General features: G+C 36.3%; 2 protein-coding genes across 6 annotated transcripts; both read right to left on the bottom strand.

Moving 5' to 3' along the window:
* Window positions 1-386: 386 nt before the first annotated feature.
* On the bottom strand, window positions 387-11,832 carry LOC113041223 (uncharacterized). Of its 3 annotated transcripts, XM_026199638.1 has the most exons (3): window positions 11,699-11,776; window positions 10,640-10,698; window positions 387-4,335 (listed from the first exon to the last, which is right to left on the bottom strand). In XM_026199638.1, exon 3 carries the CDS (start codon window positions 4,259-4,261, stop codon window positions 2,288-2,290), a length of 1,974 nt encoding a protein of 657 aa, XP_026055423.1. In that variant the 5' UTR covers window positions 4,262-4,335; window positions 10,640-10,698; window positions 11,699-11,776; the 3' UTR covers window positions 387-2,287. The 3 variants fall into 3 exon arrangements, with proteins under 3 accessions (XP_026055423.1, XP_026055424.1, XP_026055425.1); XM_026199639.1 differs by lacking the exon at window positions 10,640-10,698 and having other exon boundaries at window positions 11,699-11,832; XM_026199640.1 differs by lacking the exons at window positions 10,640-10,698; window positions 11,699-11,776 and adding an exon at window positions 5,283-6,424.
* Window positions 11,745-22,034, bottom strand: LOC113041224 (RING finger protein 150-like). Of its 3 annotated transcripts, none has more exons than XM_026199641.1 (7): window positions 21,261-22,034; window positions 16,723-16,973; window positions 15,208-15,279; window positions 15,028-15,110; window positions 13,736-13,832; window positions 12,594-12,783; window positions 11,745-11,902 (listed from the first exon to the last, which is right to left on the bottom strand). In XM_026199641.1, exons 1-7 carry the CDS (start codon window positions 21,709-21,711, stop codon window positions 11,775-11,777), a joined length of 1,272 nt encoding a protein of 423 aa, XP_026055426.1. In that variant the 5' UTR covers window positions 21,712-22,034; the 3' UTR covers window positions 11,745-11,774. The 3 variants fall into 3 exon arrangements, with proteins under 3 accessions (XP_026055426.1, XP_026055427.1, XP_026055428.1); XM_026199642.1 differs by having other exon boundaries at window positions 11,767-11,902; window positions 12,531-12,783; window positions 21,261-22,012; XM_026199643.1 differs by lacking the exon at window positions 11,745-11,902 and having other exon boundaries at window positions 12,622-12,783; window positions 13,651-13,832; window positions 21,261-22,006.
* Between the last annotated feature and the right edge of the window lie 3,441 nt (window positions 22,035-25,475).

The raw sequence follows: 25,475 nt of genomic DNA, 5'->3' as shown, positions 1-25,475 counted from the left end.
TGTCACCCCTCAAAAATTCCTACCCCCTTCTCGCCATTATTTTTCTAGATCCGCCCCTGCTTACAAACTACTTTTTTATTTGTGGATTCTGATGGCACCCATTCACTGCAGAGCATCCTTTGGTGAGGAAGTGATGTAATGCTACATTTCTCCAAATCTGATGTAGAAACAAACTCATCTACATCTTGGAGTCAATTTATTGAGCAAATTTTAATTTGGGTGAACTCTCTTCAACCTTAAATTTCTTTATATATATATATATATATATATATATATATATATATATATATATTGCTGAATAGCAGAAGTTTTGTGTTTATTTATACCTAACAGTTCTGGAGGTTTTTGAACAAATGCTCACCAGAATGTTTTTACGTGCTGCCACACAAATACTGTACAGAGAGCAGAGAGAGCGCCATCACACCATCATTTGCTGCACAGTTCATCTCACTGTAGTATATAGGGCAGATGCTCCATAGGGTCCATAATGTCAAACTAACACAGAACATGGTAGCTTTATGTGCTGCACCACTGCTCCCGAGTAAAAAATTTACAGCAGGACTCACTTCAGACATCATTTAGAACAAAGATACCTAAATTTAGACCAAGCTTGCTTCTGTAAACTCAACATCAACATCTTGCTCCCTCACATGAAAAGGATAAAATATTCAGCAGCCATCACTTGGAGCTCTCACAAAAACACAAAGACCTCATTCAGTCAAGTCCTGATACCATGGTAAAAATAACATGAAAATCATACAGCGTGCAAAGACTCATTAAAGGGGCTATCAAATGAGAAAACAAAAACCAGACTCGTGCACAAGGATTTTTAACAATTCAACTTGAAAAAAAACTTCAAAATTCACATCATATAGAACATCACAAGCATTATTTTAATCCATTAAAGTGCTCTACAGTGATTATCAGCTCAGCATTATGTATTTCTAAAGGACGCTCACACTGACAGCATTTTTGCAGTGATAAAGCAACCAAATTGGGATTAAAATCTACCAGCATTAAACAACAACCAGTGCTTGAAGTTTCTCAGGCGTGCAAGTGAGTGACCAAAGTGACTGAACATGATCAGTGCTCACATTTAGAAACTCATTAGCTGTTTTGACAAAACCTACAAGATTCCTGAAAACAGTGTAATACAGAAACTGTTGTCAAACTAGTTCTCAAACAAGTTTCTTTTTTTAAGAAAAGTGATACAAAACTTCAAATTGTAAAAATGTAAAATTCAGTTTTACACAAGTTAGTACTAATAGTGAATATTGTACAAAAATGAAAAAATGTGATCTAACTTTCAATAGTTACATAAAAGTGAACAATACACTCGTCGCTTAATGATTAAGTGAATGCATTAACTAAGCTATTTCACATGTCCTCAACGGATACCAACATTTCAAAGAGTTGGATGTTCAACTTTTAAATGTTGGGAAACGACTGCAATTTCTAATCTGCATTTCAACAGTGTGAACATGCTAATCCAAAATAATGTCTACAAGTTGGTGTTTTCTGTGGCAGGAAGGGATAGTTCACACTTAAATGCAATTGTATATGTCCAAAACTCTATTAATTTCTTTTAAGAAATGTCTCCGGGTCATTTTGAGAATTCAGTAGAAGTCCGTGGGGTCCAAAGTTTTTGGTTTTTCAAAACATTCTTCTTAAGGGGTTTATAACAGAAAAAAAAATTCACACAAGTATTGGAACAACATGAGTAAGAGATGATAGAAAGTTCAATTTTGAGTGAACTACTCTTGTAAGAGACTTAAGAACATTCCAGAGTTCCAAAACCTGAAAGGTTGACGGTTGGGTAGTAGTCTGTACCAGTATGGCCAAACGTGGTACCTCTCTACGTTGGACACTCTAGTCTCATGCACTTCATAGTCAAGAACAAGTGTAGGTCATTGGACTGTAAATTCACATTAAGCTCGCCATTTGGGACAAGGCCATGGGCAAGAAATTATTTCAGAACCCTCAAATCCTGGACATGGTCTTAAACAAGGGTAACCAAACTTGGTCTTGCAGAGTTTAGATCCAACCTGCCTCAACACTCCTGCCTGGATGTTTCTAGTATGCATAATAAGCGCTTGATTAATTGGTTCAGGTGTGTTAGATTGGGGTTGGCGCTAAACTCTGCAGGACACTGGCCATCCAGGAGCGAGTCTGGTGACTCCTGGTCTAACACTTCTATGAAGCAAAAATACGCTACATATTTTTAGAAATTTTTGCCATACGTTCTCCAGTGTAGCACATCTACAAAATACATTTACATAACAATTAGTCACTTTTCGGCTTCCTCTTTGGGTCGTGGTTTTGAGCAGCACTTAGATCCACCAAACAGCGACCTAAAGACATTCCTCTTCTTCTTTCCTATCCTGCCCTTTCCGGGCGATTGTTCGGAGAGGCATATAGACTTCCGGAGCGTGCCGATGCGACGCTCATGTTCACGGATCTTACACTGCAGGTGGTTCTGGATGGCAAATCCCAGGGACTCCATATCCAGCGACGCTCCATAGACTTCCCACGTCATTCCCTGCTCATCCCAGACAATCTCCTGAGGTGCACCGCTCTCCTCCTTTTCTCCAACCACCCCTGCTGTTCCCCCAAATTTGAGTGGCTTCAAGGAGTCCCCAGAGGTTACTTGGGGGGGGACCGAACCGAGAGGTTGCGGAAACTGGCTACGAAGCTCAATCTCTATTTGACAGATGTGTTGAAGCGGTTTCTGACTATTGGGAGACTTGTAAGGGGGTGGACCTAGAAATCTAGGCTTGGCTTCTGTTGGTTTGGGGTCCGGTAAGGGTACAGTCGGCAACCAATCAGAGTCCAAGATGCTGTCAAGGTTGAGCTCATTGTGCAGGCCAGCTTTAGAGTTGAGGTCAATCTCATGGTTCAACTGACAAGGTTGAACGTTGTGGACTGGGCTCGTGAGTGTTGATCTAGAGCAGACCTCCACAACCGCCTGAACCTCGACATCAATACACACCGGTTTCAGATCGGCCTGCAGTGCTGCATCCTTCGTCTCGGTCACCGGGAAACCTTCGACTGTCATTGTCACTGCATCCTTCAAGTTCTTGGGTGTCGGAATCTTATTCTTTTCATTATTTACAGTATCCTTCTTGAGCTCAATCGCCATTTTGACATTCTTAACCTCAGCTTCCCCCTTTCTCTCTCCTGTGTTCCTCTTCTCCTCGCACTCTGCTTCCTCCCTTCCCTTCTTCTCCCAGAGCCTCTGACTCTTTCCTGTGTGTCTCTCTTGGGTCGTGACATATACGTCAGTCTTGTCTTCTGGCTCTTTCAGGTTTTCGGCACGATACAGTGACAGAGAAGACATTTCTTTGCAACCTTTAAAGTTCGAGATGACGTCACTTCCTCCAAGACTGTGTCCCTGAAGGACTGTGTCTTTATTATCTCTCTCATTCCCGCTCTTTATCTCTTGCTCCTGAGGACTCTCCCGCATTTCTGCTTTTGTCCCCAGTTGCAGGTTGCTCTCCACCAACGTGTCAGTCATCTTATCTTTTGGAGAAGTCGACAGCTGTGCCTCTTTGCTCGTGACTCTTCTATTCCGCTCGGTTTTATCCACTTTGAGAGATGCGGGATGGGGTGGTTTAAGTTTGGGGCTGGACGTTGCTCTGGGAATATGCGAGAGAGTCCGGCTGAGACTCTTGGGAGAGTCGGTTGAGGAAATCTGGGAAGTGGACGATGTTTTTTGAAGCGTCTTTTTGGGGAAGTCTGTGGAGCCCATGATATGAGATGCTGAGGCAGTTTTTTGCATGTTATTGGGAAATGCTTTTGCACTTGCTTGTAGCTTCTTCTCATGGCTCACATTTGGGGATCTTGATTTTGTCCCACTGTGTCCAGTTTGGCCGGATAAACTTAAGACCTCCACTCCAACTGTTGTTTTGGTTGTTTTTTTAGATGCCGTTTTAGTCATAGCACTTACACTGGTTATTCCCGCAGTGACCTGCTTGGTTGACGCTGAGTGCATGGTGGGTATTTTTGATGCAGCTGTGGATGCAGGAAGCAGTTCTGCGGCTGGAATGGCAGTGGTGGCTAATGCATTGTGTTTTAGTGTTTTTACATGGCCGGTGGATCTCTCCTCCATCTCTTTAGCTTGTACTTCAATCCCATGATTCTTTACAAGTCTTGTCCTGGTTCCAGGAGAGTGGTTTCCCTTTCTGTGCTGGGACTCAGATTCCCAGCATACCTTGGGCTCATTATTTTCAGGCGGGTGAAGGAAAGTAGGTCGGGAATCCATGAAACCAATAACAGTTGAAAGATCCAGTAGTCACAATCTGATTTAGTGATGTCCTAGTTGTGGATGTGACACATCTGTGTAGAACAAAACAACACATTTAAAAATGTATTGATGAAATAAACCTTATTACACACACACACACAAAAACGTCTTTGTGGGTTTAACTCTATTTTCACAAGTGTTTAATTTTCATTGTCATATGTTCATTGATCAAACATTTTAACTGACATTGGAAAGAAAGTATTATGGAAACTATGGATTTAATGTCAGCTCAGTTATGCATTGTAAATTCACTCATAGAGTAACAACTGTACATGTATAATGCATATTGAACTGATCTGTACATTAACCATAATCATGGTTTTACCTCAATTAAACTAACATGGTTACTAAATCACGGTAACCACAAATTAGCAATGGTTTTGCTACACTAATCCTAGTTTAACCATGGTATTTGTAGTAAAACTGGTTGTATATTAATGTTAATTAATAGATAATTTTACAACACTTACAGTCCTAATGGAAGAAAGTTTTGAATGATGAATGGTTTACTTGAAATCAGTTTTAAAATACTTTCAAAACTTGTGAAAATAGAACCAAAGCAACTACATAAACAGATAAATTAATAATAATAAACTTAAACGCTCAAATTTCCCTGCTGAAAAAGAAAAGAAAATAGATTTTAAAAAATGTAGGTCAGTTTAGGAAAACATTATCCAAAGCCCTGAAAAACAGACCTGTCTAACTATATTAGTTTGCAGCTGTTGATTTAATAATAATAATAATAAATCTTATTCTTCTTCTTTTAGTTCAGTATTTCGGTTTTAACTCTCCGTTAGCATTAATATAATGTAACATCTAATTTCTAAACAAGTTCCCAAGTTTCCCGCGTGTTCTTCAAAGGAGGGACAGAGATTCGAATTTACACGCGACGCCTAACTACACACACGTCACCATAACACAAGTAAACCCTATCCGTTATTAACGAAGTACACCAAATAGAAAACAGTATCATACTCACTATTTAATGCCTCAAACACCGAACACAGACATTGTCACGACGCTGTGCTGTTTTGAGCCTCTGTTCGCAGATGCTGTAGATGTGAAGTGTTTCCCTCTCGCGCTTGAACAAATGACGACGCTCAGTTCTACACTGAGGATGACGCACGCGCACGCACGGAATACAGCTCGCGTATCGATTTGGTTTGATGTGCATTTCATTTTTCCAAAACATCAACTGGCATTTTAGAGATGTGAGCGTTACACTGTCGTGTTTCTTTGCTTTCAGCTGGGAAATCGCCAGAAAGCATCCGCATCCCTATTCAAACATCAGTGTATCTGCATTTTATAGACTGGATTTAATTTTCTAGAAAATAAGTTATTTATTTAATAACTAACGTTATATATCCGATTCCAATACTCTAGAAAATGTTTTAAAATCCTTATGAACCACATGTCCCATTTATATGCCCATTTACAACTTAAGATCAATATGGATCATAAAACCAGTCACGAGTAACTTTTTTTGAAACTGAAATGTGTAGATAATCTGAAAGCTGGATAAATAAGCCAAAATTGGCTGGGATACACAACTATGTGAAAATCTGGAAACTGAGGGAGCAATCAAACAAACAAAATCTAAATATTGAGAAAATTGACATTCAAGTTGTCCAAATTAAGTACTTAAAGCACACGGCTGATCATCTCTTTATTACTGTACAACTATATGTGTGTTTGTCTGTTTCTCCTGATGCATTATTTCCCTCTCAGAGAAACATCCGAGACAAAGCTGACACTTTGGTGAAACAACTGAGCTGGAAAACCCCATGAGCATTAAATAATTGATCTGGCTTTAAGTACATGCACTCATACTTTTCTTAAAGATAAATAACCAGCTTAGACCTGCAAGAAACCAGAAGAGGTTTTGCTTGTGCTTAAATGCTTAAAACCCTGAAATGTAAAAACAAATTTAAAATCAAACCTGTTTTTAAGATAGGAGAGACACATTTATTAGCATTATAAGCCCAAATTCCTAAACAAGTAACAGAAAAAAAATGATTTGAGGAATCATTTATAACTGGAAGAATAGCAGGATGAGTTACACTCTGAAGTCTGATACTTTATACTTCAATATTAGTGATGCACTGTTCAGAATGTTACAGATTTGAAAGGAAGTCTTTTTTTTTTTTGTTCACCAAAGCTGCATTTATTTGGTAAAAACAATGAAGTAAAAATTATGAAATATTATTACCATTTCAAACAGCTGTTTTCTATGTGAATATATATTAAAGTGCAATTTATTTCTGTGATGTGCAGCTGTATTTTCAGCATCATTCCTCCAGTCTTCAGTGTCACATGATCTTCAGAAATCATGAAAATATTAAGCATTTCTGAGTATTATCATATAAATAAATAAAAAAAACAGTTGTGCTGCACAATATTTTCGTGGAAACTGTGATGCATTTTATTTGAATGAAATGACAGTATTTAAAAAAAAAAAAAAAACTTTTGAAACATGTCTTGAATATCACTTTTGATCAATTCAGTGCATTTTAACCTTTCAGTATTTCATCTCAATTTAGACTTTCATGTCATACTTATGACTTTCTCAACTACTCTTTAAACTCGATTTAATTTTCTCAATTGAAATGTTTCAATCTCAATTTTGACTATCGCATATTTACAACCATCATAATTTTGACTTTCTCAACAATGCCTGCCAAAACTTTTATCTATGATTTCTACATTTAGATTTTTCTCAATTTCAACACTTTTTATTTTTTTCAAAATTATGACTGTTTAAACTCGTAATTTAGTTTTTTTTTTAAACCTCATAATTTAGATTTTAATTACAGTATGTCATAATTTTGACTCTTAATTATGAATCTCATCATTTTTACTTTCTCAATCATGACTGTCTAAACTTTTTGGTTAACTTCAACCTTTAATATCATAATTTAGATTCATCTCAATTTCAACTTCATGTCATAATTTCACATTTCAAACATTTAAACTCATCATTTTGTTTTTTTAAACCTCTTAATTTAGATTTTGTTTGCTCACTATTACAATTTATTATGTCATAATTAAGACTTTCTTAATTATTATGACTGTTTACACTGCATGTATTTTTTGTCAATGTCATTTTTTTAATTTCTCAATTTCAACATCATAATTTTAGACCTTTTATCTCATAGTTATTACTGTTTGCACTTGTAATTTAGATTATGTCAGTTTGGTTTTCTCAAATCTCATAACTTTTAGACTTTCATCCTTATAATTTTTGTCTTGACAATTTTGACTTCACTTACTTATTTTGAGGTAAAACTTAAATTTCTCATCAATGACAATTTAGAATTTAGACTTTTTAAATGTCATAATTACTACGTGTAGCCTAATTATTAAGACTTTTTATCTCATAAATGTGATTTCCGATTTGGGCTGATCTCCTAATTATGAACTATTAAAGCATGAAACGGTACTCTATTATAGCCAAAAAAAAAAAATAATTAAAAAAAAATAAATAAATAAATATATATATATATATATATATATATATATATATATATATATATATATATATATATATATATATATATATATATATTCTGTTTTGTTTTTTTTGATGACTCCCCTCATCCCCTGAGGTAACAACATCTATATTGAAGGGGTTTTATATACAGCAGTCAACAGGCGACCTTAAAAATAAATCCTTTTATTAGTTTGTGGATTTGCTTGAGCTAGAAAGAACTAATGAACATAAATAAAATGTGCAAAAGTATTTTGAAAAAAAATACCCTCAGAAAGACCTATTGCATTCAAATTGACTCAAATGATTCGCGAACCCGCTACGAACTCCCGAATTGATTCAAATGATTCGCGATCCCCAAACTGACTCAAATGATTCGTGAACCCACTCCGAACTCTCGAATTGATTCAAATGATCCGCGAAGCCGCTCCGAACTCCCGAACTGATTCAAATGATTTGCGATCCCCAAATTGACTCAATGATTCGCGAACCCGCTCTGAACTCACGAACTGACTCAAATGATTCACGATCCCGCTCCGAACTCCAAAACTGACTCAAATGATTCGCGATCCCCAAACTGACTCAAATGATTCGCGAACCCGCTACGAACTCCCGATCTGACTCAAATGATTCGCGAACCCGCTACGAACTCCCGAACTGATTCAAATGATTCGCGATCCCCAAACTGACTCAAATGATTCGTGAACCCGCTACGAACTCTCGAATTGATTCAAATGATTCGGGAAGCCGCTCCGAACTCCCGAACTGATTCAAATGATTTGCGATCCCCAAATTGACTCAATGATTCGCGAACCCGCTCTGAACTCACGAACTGACTCAATTGATTCGCGATCCCGCTCCGAACTCCAAAACTGACTCAAATGATTCGCGATCCCCAAACTGACTCAAATGATTCGCGAACCCGCTACGAACTCCCGATCTGACTCAAATGATTCGCGAACCTGCTACGAACTCCTGAACTGACTCAAATGATTCGCGAACCCACTCCGAACTCCCGATCTGACTCAAATGATTCGCGAACCCGCTCCGAACTCCCGAACTGGTTCAAATGCTTCACGCTCCATACTCCGAACTAGGAAGAATTAGAAAGCGTGCATTGTGAAGGGTGCTCTGAAAAGCGGCAGCGCAGGCAAAGGATTAAAACCTCTATTAAAGCAGATGTCCAAATGAACATACTGGTACGCTAAAAGCACGTTCTGGGCGCACGGAGAGGTGGCGGTACGCTCAAGAGCTATATCTGAAAGTGGCGGTACTGAGTACCTGTGCGTACCGGCCCACTTAAAGCACTGCATCCACTCATATTTAACATCTATTAACCTCTGACCCCTCCATGTGCAACTGACCAAACAGTGCATGACAAACAATGGAGCGTAATTGATGTGCATGAGCAATGAAATGTTCTCTGTGTTCAGACATTGATCGACTGGACAGAGACCTGACCGTTGAACAGATGCAGGGTGAGTCTGATCAATAACTGTATCCTCTGATAGCAATCATGCATTGAGCTGTTCAATCATTGAAATCTGCCCTAAAAGATGCGTAACAATCCTGGCCAGCGCAGAAAAAAAGCAACATATGTAACCAACAGCGTTTACACCCGAGTAATGGCATTAATAGTAATGTGCTAGGATGCTAATATTCTCTATGTAATGTTTTCTATGGCTTCTGTAGGTAAATTCATGATGCAGGTGCTGCCCCCTCGTGGACAAGCAGTGCATGAGGACAGCCCAGATAAAGGAAGAGTTTCTCAGATCCAACATTTCTATAAAGACTTTTATAAAGATACTAATTGATTTCCATTTTAAACAAACTCTGTTCTTTTGAAGTTTCTATTCATATGTGAATCCTGAAAAATAAATATTGGTTTCCACAAAAATCCATAAACATTGGTAATAATCAAAAAGTGTTTCTTGAGCAGCAAATCAGAATATTAGAATGATTTCTGAAGGATCGTGTGATGCTGAAAACTGGAGGAATGATGATGAAGATTCACAGAAATAAGTTACAAATTTTCACAAAGAAAAGAGTTATTTTAAAAAACTCAACATTCACTAATTTAGTTATTGTTGTTGCACGTTTTAATGCAATATTTGATAACTGTGCATGTTTGAGGTGGCAGGTGCTTTGATAAGTTTTATGATCAGACACAAATTTGCCGAAGCACGGAGCAAAACTAAAAAATGAGTTAATAACAAATTAACAACTCTATTTAAAACTATTTAAAAAATTGTATTGGTCAACTTACCAATTTTAATCAATTTTAGTATAAACTTTTTGTAAGGTGTTAAAAACAAATTCTGCTGAAGTTTGGGCATGTTAAACTTCATAGAAACTACTTCATCTGTTCCAACTGTAACTATCCTGAGTTTAGAATGTTCATTATTTTACTGTGATGGAATTTTCAGTTTAACAGACAGGAAACATTCAAATATTTAAATGAGACGGAATCATGTGACATCATCAAAGGCAACAGATGTGAAACTCTGTGTACAGGAGAAGAATGATGTTTAGCCCCCAAAAACTTAATTTAAAATTTATTCATATTCAAAGCACAGTCAGACTGAAACACGTGCAAAATACTGAGCATGAATTGTTACAAACTAAGTGTGTGTGTGTGTGTGTGTGAGAGAGAGAGTACACAAACTGTGACCGAAATCCCAATTTCAAAACGAAATCCAATATCTAAATACATAAAGTGCATGATGGAAAACTTGGCAATTTGAGAAAACTGGACAAAATTATTCTCTATTTACAATATACAGTCAAACAAGGAAGAACGAGTTACAGGTTTAAAGGAACAGCGCACCTGTAAAAGATTGTTTACTCACCCTCCTGTCTTTTTTTGAACACAGTGCACAAGTCATACAAACTACTCTCATGGTGATTTCTGGAGAAAACAAAAAGAGATTTAGAATGACCTGAGGGGGAATAAACATTAACGGAACAATCACGGATGGGGTGGACTCTCCCTTTAAAAAAAACGGTTCACCGAGAGAAAAAAAAAAAAAAAAAAAGGTTTGCTGAAAATTTTCCCTCAGGTCATCAAGATCTTCATTCTTCATCAGATTTGGAGAAATGTAGCATTGTATCACTTGCTCACAGATGGATGCCCTGCAGTGAATGGGTGCCGTCAGAATGAGAGTCCAAACAGCTGATAAAAACATCACAATAATCCACATCACTCCAGTCCATCAGTGAACATCTGGAGAAGACAAAAGCTACATCATAAAAAAAAAAAAAAAAATCAATAAGCTATGATTATCTTTGGTAAAACATCCATAATGACTCTTCCTCCAGTAATAAAGTCCATCCCTTATTATCCTCTGTGGATTATTGTGATGTTTTTATCAACTGTTTGGACTCTCATTCTGACGGCACCCATTCACTGCAGAGGATCCACTTGCGAACGAATGATGGAGTTTCTCCAGAATCTGTTCTTCATCTCAAATCTTGGACGACCTGAGGGTGAGGACACTGCCAGTAAACCTTCATTTTTGGGTGAACTATCTCTTTAAATGATATCTCAAGTGTCACGCAGAGCAAATATCACACGTCCTGCTCCACAGAATCCAAAGAGCACTTCCTAGAAAGTCCTACAGTTTAGTTCCCAAAAAATCTCCCAGAGGAAGGCGTCTAAATACTGAGATTCTCTTCTTTAATACTGCAGAACTCGAGCACATCAAATGCTTCTCCATAGAAAAATAAACCACTTCTGATCAGATTCAAAACAGTCTTATACCCGTTCTTTCCGCCAGGATCACAGACAAATGGTGAAACGGGCAGCGAACACTGAGAGGATTGTCGAGCACAGCAGAACCGATCGTCTGTGGATACTGAACAAGTGCTTTATCTGTAGTGTGCACTGCGGTCGAGAGAGAACAGTTTACCCTGCTTTTCAGAGAAGAGATGAAACGACCGTAACATCGGACGTGGATTTCAGTATGTACTCCACAGACAGGTCAATCACTGGCCATTCAAAGCCCATTCAACCCGGTCACCATGAGCAGGAGTGGGCGTGTCAATGTCCGAATGCCCCGCCCCTGTGGCGAGCGACATCTCTGAACTGCCACGGGTTATTGGTTGTAACTCACCTGCGGAGGAAAGACAGTCATGAAGATATTCATCAGGACGGCTGTGTCCTACTTTTTTTTATGCTGTCTTTACTAAATAGCATGCAAAATAAGAACAAGTTACAAAATCGTATGCCAAAAAGGTTAACTGAAACGTTAAACCTTAAAGTATATAATAATATTAATGAAATAAAAGACAACTTAAAGAGAGTATACTATCATAAGTTCACTGTAATGTCAAATAAAGTTTTAACTTAAAATGCATTTTAATTTTTTTTTAAATATTTTTGTCATGCTTTAAAGTACAATTATTCTGATGAGCATGCAATGCATGTGATATTAATTTTAACTGTAGTGTGTTAAAGGTAATATATTTTAAATGTACTAAATTGCAACTTATTTTAGTGAGAATGTGACTAATTTTAGTAGGAATGAGATATAGTTTGAATTAGTTTTTTATTTTTAGTTACATTTTTTAGTCATTTTTATTTTTGTTTTTATATGTCTATATAGTTTTTTTTTGTCTATTTCCTTTTCAGTTTTAGTTATTTTAGTACTTCCAATGTATTTGTGCATGCTTTTTTTGGCCCGTTATTAAATGTGCACTATTATTTGTCACTTTTGTAAATGCAAAAATGTAAATAATTACCCACAAGGCCTTGCACTAGACGAGCGGAGGACTTCCTCTCTCACAGAAATCACACACACTCACTCTGTTCGGTTGGCATGGTGTCCTGGGACAGCGGCTCAGAGTCCAGGAGGACCTGAGGGAGACCCACCATCCTCACGCCGGGGTCACGCCCCCCGATGACATCATCACTCATCACCATGGCGTTGAGAGCCACGCCCCCCACGGCGTGCTCATAGTCCAGAGGAAATTCATTCAGACACTCGGCACTGGACTGCATGTGAACAGAATTACACCACAGTCACACAGCATAGAGTTAAATACAATAGAATTACACTACAGTCCCACTGAAGCAGTAAGACATGCATTTCTGGGTTTTTACCATGATTAAGATCCAGGGTTATTACAATTAAGCATTAAACTACTACTTAAACTGCATAAAATTAACTTTTTTTCAACTTGTTTTATTTTATCTAGTTCGCAAGTTAACATTTTACTTTAATTTAGTTTAATTATATCTCAATAAGAACATTTGACAAATCTACAAAAAATTACAAAAACACAACAAAAGTACTAAAACTAACTCAAATTGAAATTAAAACAAGACATTCTTTTTTTCACTTAGTCTTACTCAAGTATTAGCATAACATAATTTTTTTTATAGAAATTACAAAAAAATGCCAAAATCACAACAAAATTACTGAAACTAACAAATTAAAATGTAAAAAAATTATAAAAATTTCAAAATATTAAATATGCTTTTATTGTATCAGTGATACTAAAATTACACTCATTACGGCACAATACAACAAACATCAGTGTTTTAAAAACTAAATAAAATTATACAATAAAAAAATTATCCAATGGAAACACTTGAAAAATAGAACAAAAAAAATGAAATAAAATTCATAAAAAAACACTAGACATATTTTTAAAATACTAATACAAATGACAAAAACACAACAGAATGACTAAACCTTAAAGATTTGAATAAAAAATATATAAAAGAAACGTATGTAAAAAAAATAATAATAATAAAAAAATAGGTTAAATGTAAATGATTTATCTAGAAATAACTTAATGCATTAATAAATTACTGTAATTAATATATGTAATATTATTAATAATAAAGTGAATTTACTCCACAGATTCTGTCTGAAGCTTGATGTTGGAATCATTTCTCTCTCGCTCAGAAACATGCACAAACGGAGAGATGGAGCACCAACCGTGAGGCCGAGGGCTTTGAGGATGTTCATTTTACACATGGGACAGGTGCGATGGTCCACCAGCCACGGGTCCACACAGCTCTTATGAAACAGATGCCTGCGAGAAGCAGACGCACACGAGAAACATGTGTGAATCAGTCTAATACAGAAGCCTTTTCAATCAACAGACCATTCACATCCTGGTTTCATAGCTAGAAAAGAGAGTATTTAGCAACTTTGTTATATGAAGACATAGAAATATGGTATAGCATATATATATATATATATAATATATCCATTCAAAAGTGTGAGGTCAGTGATTTTTTTATTAAAAATGCATTAGTTCGTCAAAGATGCATCAAATTGATCAAAAGTGATAGTACAGTAATGTTACAAAAAGTTTCTGTTTCAAATAAAATGCAGATAAATTCATCTGTGAATCCTGAAAAAATAAATGTATCTTGTTTTCCACAAAAACAAGTGTCTTCAACATTGATAATAATCAGAAATGTTTCATATGCTTCTGATTTCTGAAGGTCATGTGACTCTGAAGACTGGAGGAATGATGCTGGAAATACAGCGGAGCATTACAGAAATAAATTACACTTTACAATATATTCACATAGAAAACAGCTGTTTTAAATTGTATTAATGTTTTGTAGTTTTAAAGCATTTTTCTGCATTTTTTATCAAATAAATACAGCCTTGGTGAGCAGGAGAGACTTTTTCAAAAACATTAATAACATTTACCTACTATTATAATATAAACAAAATGTGACCCTCATAAAGGTCAATTAAAAAAAAAAATTTTTTATGCATCATCTGAAGCTGAATAAATCATCTCTCATTGATGTCTGGTTTGTTCGGAGGACAATATTTGTCTGAGATACAACTATTTGAAAATCTGGAATCTGAGGGTGCAAAAAAATCTGAATATTGAGAAAATCATCTTTAAAGTTGTTCAAATTAATTCTTAGCAATGCATATTACTAATCAAAAATTAAGTTTTGATATATTTATGGTAGGAAATTTACCATATATCTTAACGGAACATGATCTTTACTTAATATCCTAATGATTTTTGACATGAAAGAAAAATCAATGATTTTGACCCATACAATGTATTTTTTTCTACAAATTTATTTCTACAAATACACCCCAGAGACTTCAGACTGCTTTTGTGCTCCGGAGTCACATATTACCGTAGATGGAATACACAATGTAGTAATATAGCGCTTTGCTACTGATGAAGCAGTTTTAATGTAGCTGTGCTGTTAGTAACTCGTCAGAAGTGCAGTCAGGTGTGTGTTTACCTGCAGGGTAAGACTCGGACTACATCATTGGGTTTATAACCCTCGATACACACAGCACAGTTGTCGAAATCACTCTCCGTCTCCTACAGGGAACACACACACACACACACACACACATTATAAAGAGGACACAGAGAAAACACACTGTTTAAAGAGTAACACGCTGCATGTGTTCTTCACCTCGTCTCCTTTCCTGATGCTCCGCACTTGTAACTGGCTGATGGCTTTTTTGGCTGCGTCTCCCAGCCTCCTCTGACCAATCAGAGAACAGAATGTGATTAATAAACGCTTTTCTCCCAGATCTTCTACATCCGTCTCTCGTTAGAATAATTAAAGACTGAGGACTGTGATGAAAGCCTCTGCGGTGGGTTTCCTGTGATGGAAGTCACTTCCTGTGGCCTGGAATCATGGTTTAGGGTCACGTTGAAACATACAATCACACAAACCACTGAAAACAAGCAACAGTGGAGAAACAATGTGGTTTGATCTGAAGGCTGAACAATTCTTGGGGTGGGAAATGTCCAATTGCAATTTTTCTGATATATATATATATATATATATATATATATATATATATATATATATATATATATGTTATTATTTTATTAATAACTGCACAATTTGGCCAACGTTTTGTGATTTTTTTAATCAATGTGACTATAAAATAATAATAATAGTTTATAATTTTTTTATTATGGTTTATAATTTATTTTTGAATATATTATTATTAATAATACTAAAGAAAAATGTATATTTCTAAATTAAAAAAAAGTTTATCAATAAAACTGCACAGTTAAATAAAAACCGGTATAATGCAAAACAATTTTTCAATTGTATTTTTATTTGTATAAATAAATATAATAATAAAATGCACACTAATAATACTAAAATGTAAAATAATGTTGCAATATTTCACTGTTCAATAAAATTTCAGTATTTAAGAAAATATTATAAAAATGTATAATAATTTTACGATTTATAATTATTTATTTAGATATAAAATTTTACTTTCTTATAAAATATAATTTTTTTTATATTAATGAAATACTCCACTGTAAAATAAAAAATAGTTTAAGAAAAAAAATATGAATGATAATAATTGTATTGTTATTTATATAAGCCATAATAAATATTTGAAATATTATTAATCTAATATTTCGTTGCACAATAACATTTCAGTATTTTAGAACACAAGTATAAATATTGTTCTTATATTTCATTCCTAATAATATAATAAATATTATTTGTTATATATTATATAGAAACAGGAGATGAAGTGATGTAAACAGAGTTTATTGAACAATCTTAGTTGCATATGTCTTCGTCTGATGAGCAAAAAAATATTAGCAAGTTATGATATTTCAAACAGTTTCACAACAACAACAACAACGTCCTGTAAAACATCTCTTATTCACAAGCATGGGACTGAACAACAATGGAAATGCATGAGCAAGGGAAAATTTATAAGAAATACAAAAATATGAGAAATATAATGAATGAATAAATGATTAACAAAAATAACTGATAAACAATCAAATCATTAATCATATGAGTGACTAATGATTATGTGAATACATGATTATAAATGGATTAAAAAACATGCAAACAAAACACACACACACACACACACAGTTCAAACGTGAAGCTTTGAGAAATCACTTTCTCAAAAGGAGACGATGTTTCTCAGGTTTGTACCTGATTGCGGTCTCTGGCGTTGGCGTATCTGAAGCGCTGGATGTAGTAGAAGACGAGCCAGGCCAGCGAGATGATCATGAGGATGATGAAGGAGATGGAGACGAAGACCACGGAGGTGCGGCTGACGTATTTCTGGAGGTTGCGTGTCCCGATGGTGATGTGCATGAGAACGGTGATGTTCCTCTCCATCAGAAGAACCAGCTCACGACCCTTGGGTTCGGGGATCATGATGGCCACCACGTCACCGGAGCCTGAAACACAGAGACACCGTTAACCAGAGAACCCACAAACTCTGTCCTGATCAACAACAACAAGTATAACCAGCACACAACAGAAGAAAGCTTCAATGGCTTATTAGTGGCACAGTAAAAAAAGGGGACTTGAACAATCATGGATTTTAGACAAATAAATTAATCATAATTATTAAACCACAAAAAGACTAATTAAATATGACAAATGCATGTAAAACTACAAAAACTCATCAAAATAAAAGTTTGATTTAATTTGAAGTATATAACTTTGTTTTTTAAAGGAGTATGACAGTTTTTCTCCTGTCTTTTCGTTTTAACAGTATGTTAGAGCAGTGCTTTGTTTGCTGTATAAAACAAAAGTGTTCATTATCATTTGATTGTATTTTAAAATATTGTTAGTATTTATAATTGTTATTGTTTCAGTTCTTCGTTTGATTACCACTGTTTTTGATAAAAATATTAAGTATTTAATAAAAAATCCAGATTAAGCAGACAAAAGATTTATTTAAAAAAAATGATGGCATTATTATTGTAAAAACTGTCTCTTTATGAACTCACTTAACAATATACATCTTTCAATTATTAACATTTTATTATTTTAAAACGGAATCCAGAAAAATTATGATGGAAAACATGGAACTCGGGAATAATACAATTGTATGCGACCTTAAAAATTTACATTTTTTAAAACTTTTAATACATTTTTGTTAAACTGTAGAATCCAGAAAGAATCAGGGGAAAAAAAAGGGGGGGGGGGGGGTAAATAGTATTTGGAAAAAACATTTCAAGAATTTGAATCAGAATTTTTAAATCAGAAGAAAAATAAAAAAGATTTCACAGGTCTTAAAAATGAATGTTTTTTTTGTGTGTGACTCTTTCTGATTCTTATGATTTAACGTAACCTTTAAAATAATCCAGAAAAATTTTAATAACTGGAAAAAAAAAAGTGAACTGCAAAGAAATAAGAAAAAAAAGAGAATTTTTTGGGGGAAAAAATTTTAATGGATTTCATAAGGCCATATAAATGTACTTTTTGTTAAACTTTCAATAAATTGTTGTTAAACTGTTTCCATACATTGTATTGTATAATGATTCATTATTTAGACATGCTTTTTGATTACTAAAATTTTATGTGACCATTAAAGCAGAATTTAACAAATTTTAATAATAATAATAAAAAAAATTAATCCAGAAAAGTTAAAACGGAAAATAAAGAATTTAGGGGGGAAAAATAAAGGAAACCCCTGATCAAAAGCACAATGAAAATCTTTAAAGATAAAACCAAACGAAAGGCAAAGCTCAAAGAGAGAATCAACGTGAACACAAAAACACACAGAAACACACAGACAATATAGACAATAAAAGACCAGCAATATTTCTGCAACACTTCACAGACAGATAGAGAAAGAGAAAACTTTCACCGCAAAACATTTTCTAAGACACAGAACGACCAGCACACAGCCTGAATGCCAACCTCACGTCTGAAGCATCACTCACGACATCCATCCAGATGTGAGAGAACATGCAAACACAGCTGGACCAAGCCCATCTCTGCTCAGAAGAACCACAGACACATCACAAACCATCAACACTTCCCTGCAGGACCTGACTTTATACAGAAGTCTCTGACACAGAACACCCACAAAAACAGTCATGCATGGGACACTGTACATTACAGTGCCCAAGGTCCAAGAACGAATGTTTTCAGAACCTGAATGGCAGTGAATGGGTGCCGTCAGAATGAGAGTCCAAACAGGTGATAAAAACATCACAATAATCCACAACACTCCAATCTAACAGTTCACATCAGGAGAAGCCGTAAGAAACAAATCAATCATCAAACGGTTTTAACTTCAAACTGTGGTTTCTGGCCAAAATATGAGTCTATGATCCATAAGGCCAGGTTCACACCGCAAGCTGCAGCAGAGCAGAAGCAGCGCGTATTTTTTTCGGTGCCCATGTTAACAGATGAGAGCGTTCACACCGCACGCAGAAGCTGCGCGGCAGAGCGTAGCAGAAGCAGAGCAGAAGCAGCAGTGCCGCGATCGTTTCGGCGCTGGGTCTATTTTTGCAGCGCTGCTGACGCTCAGTTAAAGTGAAAGTACACCTTTGATGGACAAAATAAATATGATTTCACACAAAAAGTGCTCTAACTGCACAAAAAAAGCACATCTAGGGTGTTTTAACAAGAACTAGAGTATGTTACGAAAAGGAAATTAATATAAAAAATATGTATAGAAGATAAAGTGACCATGGCCAAAATGATCATGATCATGGCCAAAATACACATGTACTTAAACGAAAATTTGCCCAAAATTTGCATTAATGATATCTACTGTGTTCTTAGCAAATTACATAAAAAATGTATGATATTTAAAACCTCATATTTTTCTATTTTTTATTATAATTTTATTTTTAATATATATATATATATATATATATTTTTTTTTTTTTTTTTTTACAATATCTGTTAAAGTACTTACAGTTCTATCCAAAAATAGACTTTTTTTGCCGAAATACAAAAACAACTTTAAATAATTTATATTGCTAGCTTAGCCTTGGAGATTTATTTATTATTAGTAGTATTCTTTTAATAACTAGGCCTATGTATTGGCAGAAGAACGGATGTCATGCTAACAATCATAAACAACAGCACGTGGTGTCACAGGCGGTGGTCTTCAGAGTGCACCTGGAAAGACAATAATGGACGACACTCGTCTCATTGTGGAAGTTGAGAAATATCAAGTTCTTTATGATCCACACAATGTACTTTATAAAGACTTGCAGGAGAAGGAAAAAGCATGGGATGAAGTTGCAGCGGCTCTTATTGCAGATGGTAATTAATTTTATAGTGTTTTTGACGCTTTCGCTGGCACACGAGCAAACAACTCAATATTTGATTCAAAATTGATTCAATTGGAACCATTTATTTACAATTTCTAAATTACACAAGCACACAAATAACAAAAGCAGGTGATACATGCATATATAATAAACAAGTAAATGCTGATTTCAAGATGAGCAGGAAGTCAACGCTGTGAAGCATCTACAATACACATAATTTAAAACCGTTTATTAAATTGGTTTTCAGGGTGTTTTTTGGTAAATTTGATTGCAAACAAACCCAGTGACAAGATGGTAATATGCACCATGTTCTCTCCTACGTCGGTTAATGGGAATGAACCCAAAGTCTGGGTCTTTTTAGTCTCCTTAATAACAAATATAGCGCGATGGCCTTTCTTCTATCAACAACACGTACTGCACGGAAAACAAAGACAGCAAAACAAAGATCCAACAAAAGTAACAATTAAATTATTAATTAAAAAAGCTTCTTGCCTAGTCTTTTTATTTAAATGTATTTTAAATGGGAAATAAAGCAATGCGAACGTACCCATTATAGAGCACTCTGACCAAAATCTGCTGTTCAGTTGCGCGCTGCCTCCGCTGTCGGTGTGAAAGCAAAATAGGCGCGCGCTGCTTCTGCTCTGCCTACCTGCTGCTAACGCTCTGCTTCTGCTCTGCTGAAACTTGCGGTGTGAACCCGGCCTAATAACGCTTCCTCCGTTAAAAAAACTGGTCTGGTCTGAATCAGGAGAGAAATCTGCACAGATCAAGCAGTGTTTAAACAGCTCTAAACAAATATGTTTTGAAGTGAGAGGTTAAAAGAAAACATACTTTTTCACTGAAGAAGCATTATTATAGATTATGGACTCATATTTTAGTCAGAAGCAAAGGTTTAAATAATGCAATGATGATTGTTTTTGTTTCTTACAAACTACAGCTTACAAGCTTTAGTCTTCTCCAGATGTTAACTGCTGGACTGGATCACTTGTGGATTATTGTGATGTTGTTATCATCCGTTTGGACTCTCGTTCTGACGGCACCCATTTACATACATTGGTGAGCAAGAGATGCAATGCTACATTTCTCCAAATCTGACAAAGAAACAAACTCATCTTCATCTTGGATGACCCGAGGGTGAGGACATTTTCAACAATTTTTCATTTTGGGCAAACCTATGCCTTTAAACCAGACATGCATTTATAATTACACATTTACCACGAAATTAAGTTGTATTTATGTATCAACCATCACCCATGCTAGATGCAATTATGTACCGCATATTACCAAAGTCATCACTCGTGACCTTATGTGGGCTTACAATAACACATAACCAGACATACATATCTAGTTGACAGATGATGAATGCATTTATAAAATGCACTGACCATCATATTCAGCCAGACATGCAGTTATGAATGTACCATTAGTCACATAATACATCACCTGAATCAGGCATAGTGACGGTCTCATTGGGGTTCGAGGATCCCACGTTGAATATGACCACAGCTGATGCGTTTTTTCCCACGGCGTTTCGGATTTTTTCTCTGTATGTGCAGTTTCCCCGGCTGATGAGCGCGATCCACGCGTCGTGCCCGCGCGGCGTGAACCTGGTGTTGGGGTCGCACGCGTTTTTGTCCTGCGGCGCGACGGGCATCGCTAACACGCCTCTGGTCTCGCGCTTGAGAGAGTGCTCCCCGTAACGGCCGCACTCCGTCTTCTCGGTGCGGACCTCGGCCGTGTCCGGGTCCACGTACGTGATGTTGACGAACGCCGTGTACCACTCCTCCTTCTCCGCCACCGTGAAGTCCAAACACAGCGGATGGATGAAGCAGAAGGACAGCAGCCAGGTGGACAGGGCCAGACTACGACACGCCTGGATCACCGAGAGTGTCATAGCTGTGTTTCCGTTACGCGCAGTGACCGACACTCATGGTCAAACCGTGTAAAAGACCGAGTTTTGAGGTTAATAACCTCTAGAGCATGTTGCCTGTGCGAGACGCGCGTTGGATCGGGGGAAACGCGCGCAGAAGCGGCGCGACGGAGGCATGTTGTGGGATGTTTTCGGCCATTGGCTGTTGACAACAATAACGGACGGAGCGCGAGCGAAACAGCGAGGATCTGCGCATGCGCGACACGCGTAAGGGAGCGTCGTGAAATTCATGTAGTGAGTGAAGTGAGAAGTAAAGCTATATGGAGGAGAGAAGTTAATCAATGAACTTAAAAAAAAAACTGTGAGCAGCAAGTAACGTTAAAAGAGATGTTGAATCCAGTAAGCGGTAATGCACAATTTGTGATTGCGAGCCCCCAATTAAAAAACGAATAAGAAGTAGAAGAAAAAGAAGAAGAAGAAGAAGAAGAAAAGTAAAGCTATTAATCCAAGTAATGCATGGATGCATACGAGAAAATATATTAGTTTATTGTCGGACCAAAATTAAACAAACATTTTAACATCTGCTTTTAGTTAATAAAAGGAGAAAATAAGTAAAAAATAAAAAACTATATTAAATCATTTTAAGTTTGAGATAAAAGAATGTGTGTCTTTGTATATCTATTATGCATATAAATACACACACATGCATGATTATATTTCATTATGTTTATATGTAAAATATATGTATATTTATGTACTTATGGTATTTGTAATTTTAAAAATATATACATGTATGTGTGTGTATTTGTATGTATTAATTCACAGTACACGTACACACACACACACACACACATATTATGTACATTTTTTACAATAACTTTGGATGTGATTAATCGTGATTAAATGTTTGACAGCACTTCCTTTAGTGCATTCGAAAAAATTGCATATTTGAATTATTATTTATTTAATCAATTAAAAAGTCAAAACCGTAAAATGGAGAAATATCTTTACAAAAAAAAAAATATATATATATATTGAAAAATGTCATTTATTATTCCTGTGATTCAATCTGAATTTAAATGTTGATTAAATCTGAATCAGTGCAGTTCATTATCTCCAGCAGAGAGCGCTGTCTCACACTTTTTCCATTCTGATGAAGAAAAGTGTCATCTGTTCCATTGATGTGTAGACATTCAAGATCGTGTTCAGAGGAAAAGCTGTCCTGTTCTAGTGCTCTCTTAAACTGTGTTCAGGGGAGTTTCCCCAGCTATATTTAGACATCCTTTGTAATGTCCCTCATGCACATTAGGGAATCCACAACCGATTGCATTTACATTTACACACAACAGTTCTGGTGCACATGAATGAAAGACACAAACTGGTGAGTGTAGGAGATAAAAATAAATGCAGTGGTAAGGGCAGCATCAACAAATAGGACACAAGCCCACATAAAAATCACCATTTTACATAGTGCATCAAAAAGCTCGACATTTTGTAATCTTCACCAGTGTCTCATTTTCTGCACTCTATGCTTCTTTCCTGTTGCTGCTTGGCCAGTTGGAAACCTGAGCAGTGAGCCAGGCCTAAAATCAAAAGAACACTGATATAAATCCACTTTTCTATAGGGAAATACCTAATCGTTCAGTTTAAGTTATTGTGTGTGTGTTTAATTAATTTATGTAATACGTCATTATTTAAGTTAAATGTAGCTTTTATAGGACATCAGTGATTGGTCTGGCTCTGACTAATAAGCAAAGAGAAATTCAAAGGGCACCTAGTGTCTGTTATTAAACTGATTTACTACAAAAAACATAGTTTAACCATGGTATTACTGTGCTTATACAAGTGGTAAAATATTGTTACTACACTTTTACCATGGTTTTATTTGCATCTACACTTTTTTCTTATTTTTTACCCAATTGTTTAGTTTTTATAACTGTAGTGCGTTAATGGTTTGATGTTTTGTACAGTTAAATTAAAAAGAAAGATAATAAAAAAAGATTCGCGATCCGAGCTCCGAAGTTCCAAATAAAACGATTCACGAATTTCAGATCGGACTTCGGAGAAAATATCACGAATCTTTTAAAACGCAGAATGATTTGCGAATCCTCTGATCTGAATAAAACGCATCGCGATCCGTTGCTTCGAAGTCCTGATCTGAATAATGATACAATCATTTCAGATTGAGTTTTTGGAGCATGCATCACAAATGACTCGACTCAAGAAATGATTCGCAAACCTGTTCAAATCTAAATCAAATGATTCGCGATATGCGCTTTCAACGGAAAGTTCACCCAAAAATGAATATTCTGTAATTAATTAACTCACCCTCATGCAGTGCTTTAAGTGGCCTAAAAGAGGTGCCGGTGTCCTCAGTGCTTTAAGTGGCCTTTTTGATGTCTCCCCTCATCCCCTGAGGTAACAACAACTATATTGAAGGGGTTTTATATACAGCAGTAAACAGGCAACCTTAATAATAAATCCTTTTATTAGTTTGTGGATACGAACTCCTGAACTGATTGAAATGATTAGCGTTCCCCTAACTGACTCAAATGTTTCGCGAACCCGCTCCGAACTTTCGAATTGATTCAAATGATCCGCGAAGCCCTTCCGAACTCCCGAAGTGATTCAAATGATTTGCGATCCTCAAATTGACTCAAATGAATCGCGATCCCGCTCCGAACTCCTAAACTGACTCAAATGATTCGCGAACCCGCTCCGAACTCTCGAATTGATTCAAATGATCCGCGATGCCGCTCAGAACTCCCGAAGTGATTCAAATGATTTGCGATCCCCAAACTGACTCAAATGAATCGCGATCCCGCTCCGAACTCCTAAACTGACTCAAATGATTCGCGAACCGGCTCCGAACTCTCGAATTGATTCAAATGATCAGCGATGCCGCTCAGAACTCCCGAAGTGATTCAAATGATTTGCGATCCCCAAACTGACTCAAATGAATCGCGATCCCGCTCCGAACTCCTAAACTGACTTAAATGATTCGAGAACCCGCTCCGAACTCTCGAATTGATTCAAATGATCCGCGAAGCCGCTCCGAACTCCAGAACTGATTCAAATGATTCGCGATCCCCAAACTGACTCAAATGATTCGCGAACCCGCTCCGAACTCCCGAACTGACTCAAATGATTCGTTATCCCGCTCCGAACTCCCAAACTGGTTCAAATGCTTCACGCTCCATACTCCGAACTAGGAAGAATTAGGAAGCGTGCATTGTGAAGGGTGCTCTGAAAAGCGGCAGCGAAGGGAAAGGATTAAAACCTCTATTAAAACAGATGTCCAAATGAGCGTATCGGTACGCTAAAAGCACGTTCTGGGCGCACGGAGAGGTGGCGGTACGCTCAAGAGCTATATTTGGTAGTGGCGGTACTGAGTACATGTGCGTACCGGCCCACTTAAAGCACTGCCCTCATGTCGTTACAAACCTGTAAAACCCTCGTTCATCTTAAAAACATAAATTAAGATATTTTTGATGAAATCTGAGAGCTTTCTGACCTTTGCGTAGACAATTACACAACTGTAACGTTCCCAAACCCAGAAACGTAGGACATTGGTAAAATAATCCATGTGACTTCAGTGGTTCAACTGTAATTTTATGAAGCTTTTATGAATTTTATGAAGCATAAAATAATGATTTTATTCAACAGTCCTCCTCTGTGCATCACCATCAGTCTGCTTGATCAACAATAGCATGAAAACATGTATTATTAAATACATAAAGGATATTTGTGTTGACATTTAATCATTGCAGAGTTGTGTAATATTCTGC

Source organism: Carassius auratus, chromosome 23, assembly GCF_003368295.1.
Source record: "Carassius auratus strain Wakin chromosome 23, ASM336829v1, whole genome shotgun sequence".
Taxonomy (NCBI): Eukaryota; Metazoa; Chordata; class Actinopteri; order Cypriniformes; family Cyprinidae; genus Carassius; species Carassius auratus.
Note: the sequence above shows the minus strand (reverse complement) of the source record. Positions and strands in the feature narration are given on the sequence as shown.

Bases quoted from the DNA above. Each gene is read 5' to 3' on its own strand.
- LOC113041223 (XM_026199639.1), bottom strand. From the start codon at position 4,261: ATGGATTCCCGACCTACTTTCCTTCACCCGCCTGAAAATAATGAGCCC.
- LOC113041224 (XM_026199641.1), bottom strand. From the start codon at position 21,711: ATGACACTCTCGGTGATCCAGGCGTGTCGTAGTCTGGCCCTGTCCACC. The intron at 16,974-21,260 runs GTGATGTATTAT...TCTGTGTTTCAG, and splicing joins CGTCACTATGCCTGATTCAG to GCTCCGGTGACGTGGTGGCC. The intron at 12,784-13,735 runs GTTGGTGCTCCA...GTTCACATGCAG, and splicing joins TCAAAGCCCTCGGCCTCACG to TCCAGTGCCGAGTGTCTGAA.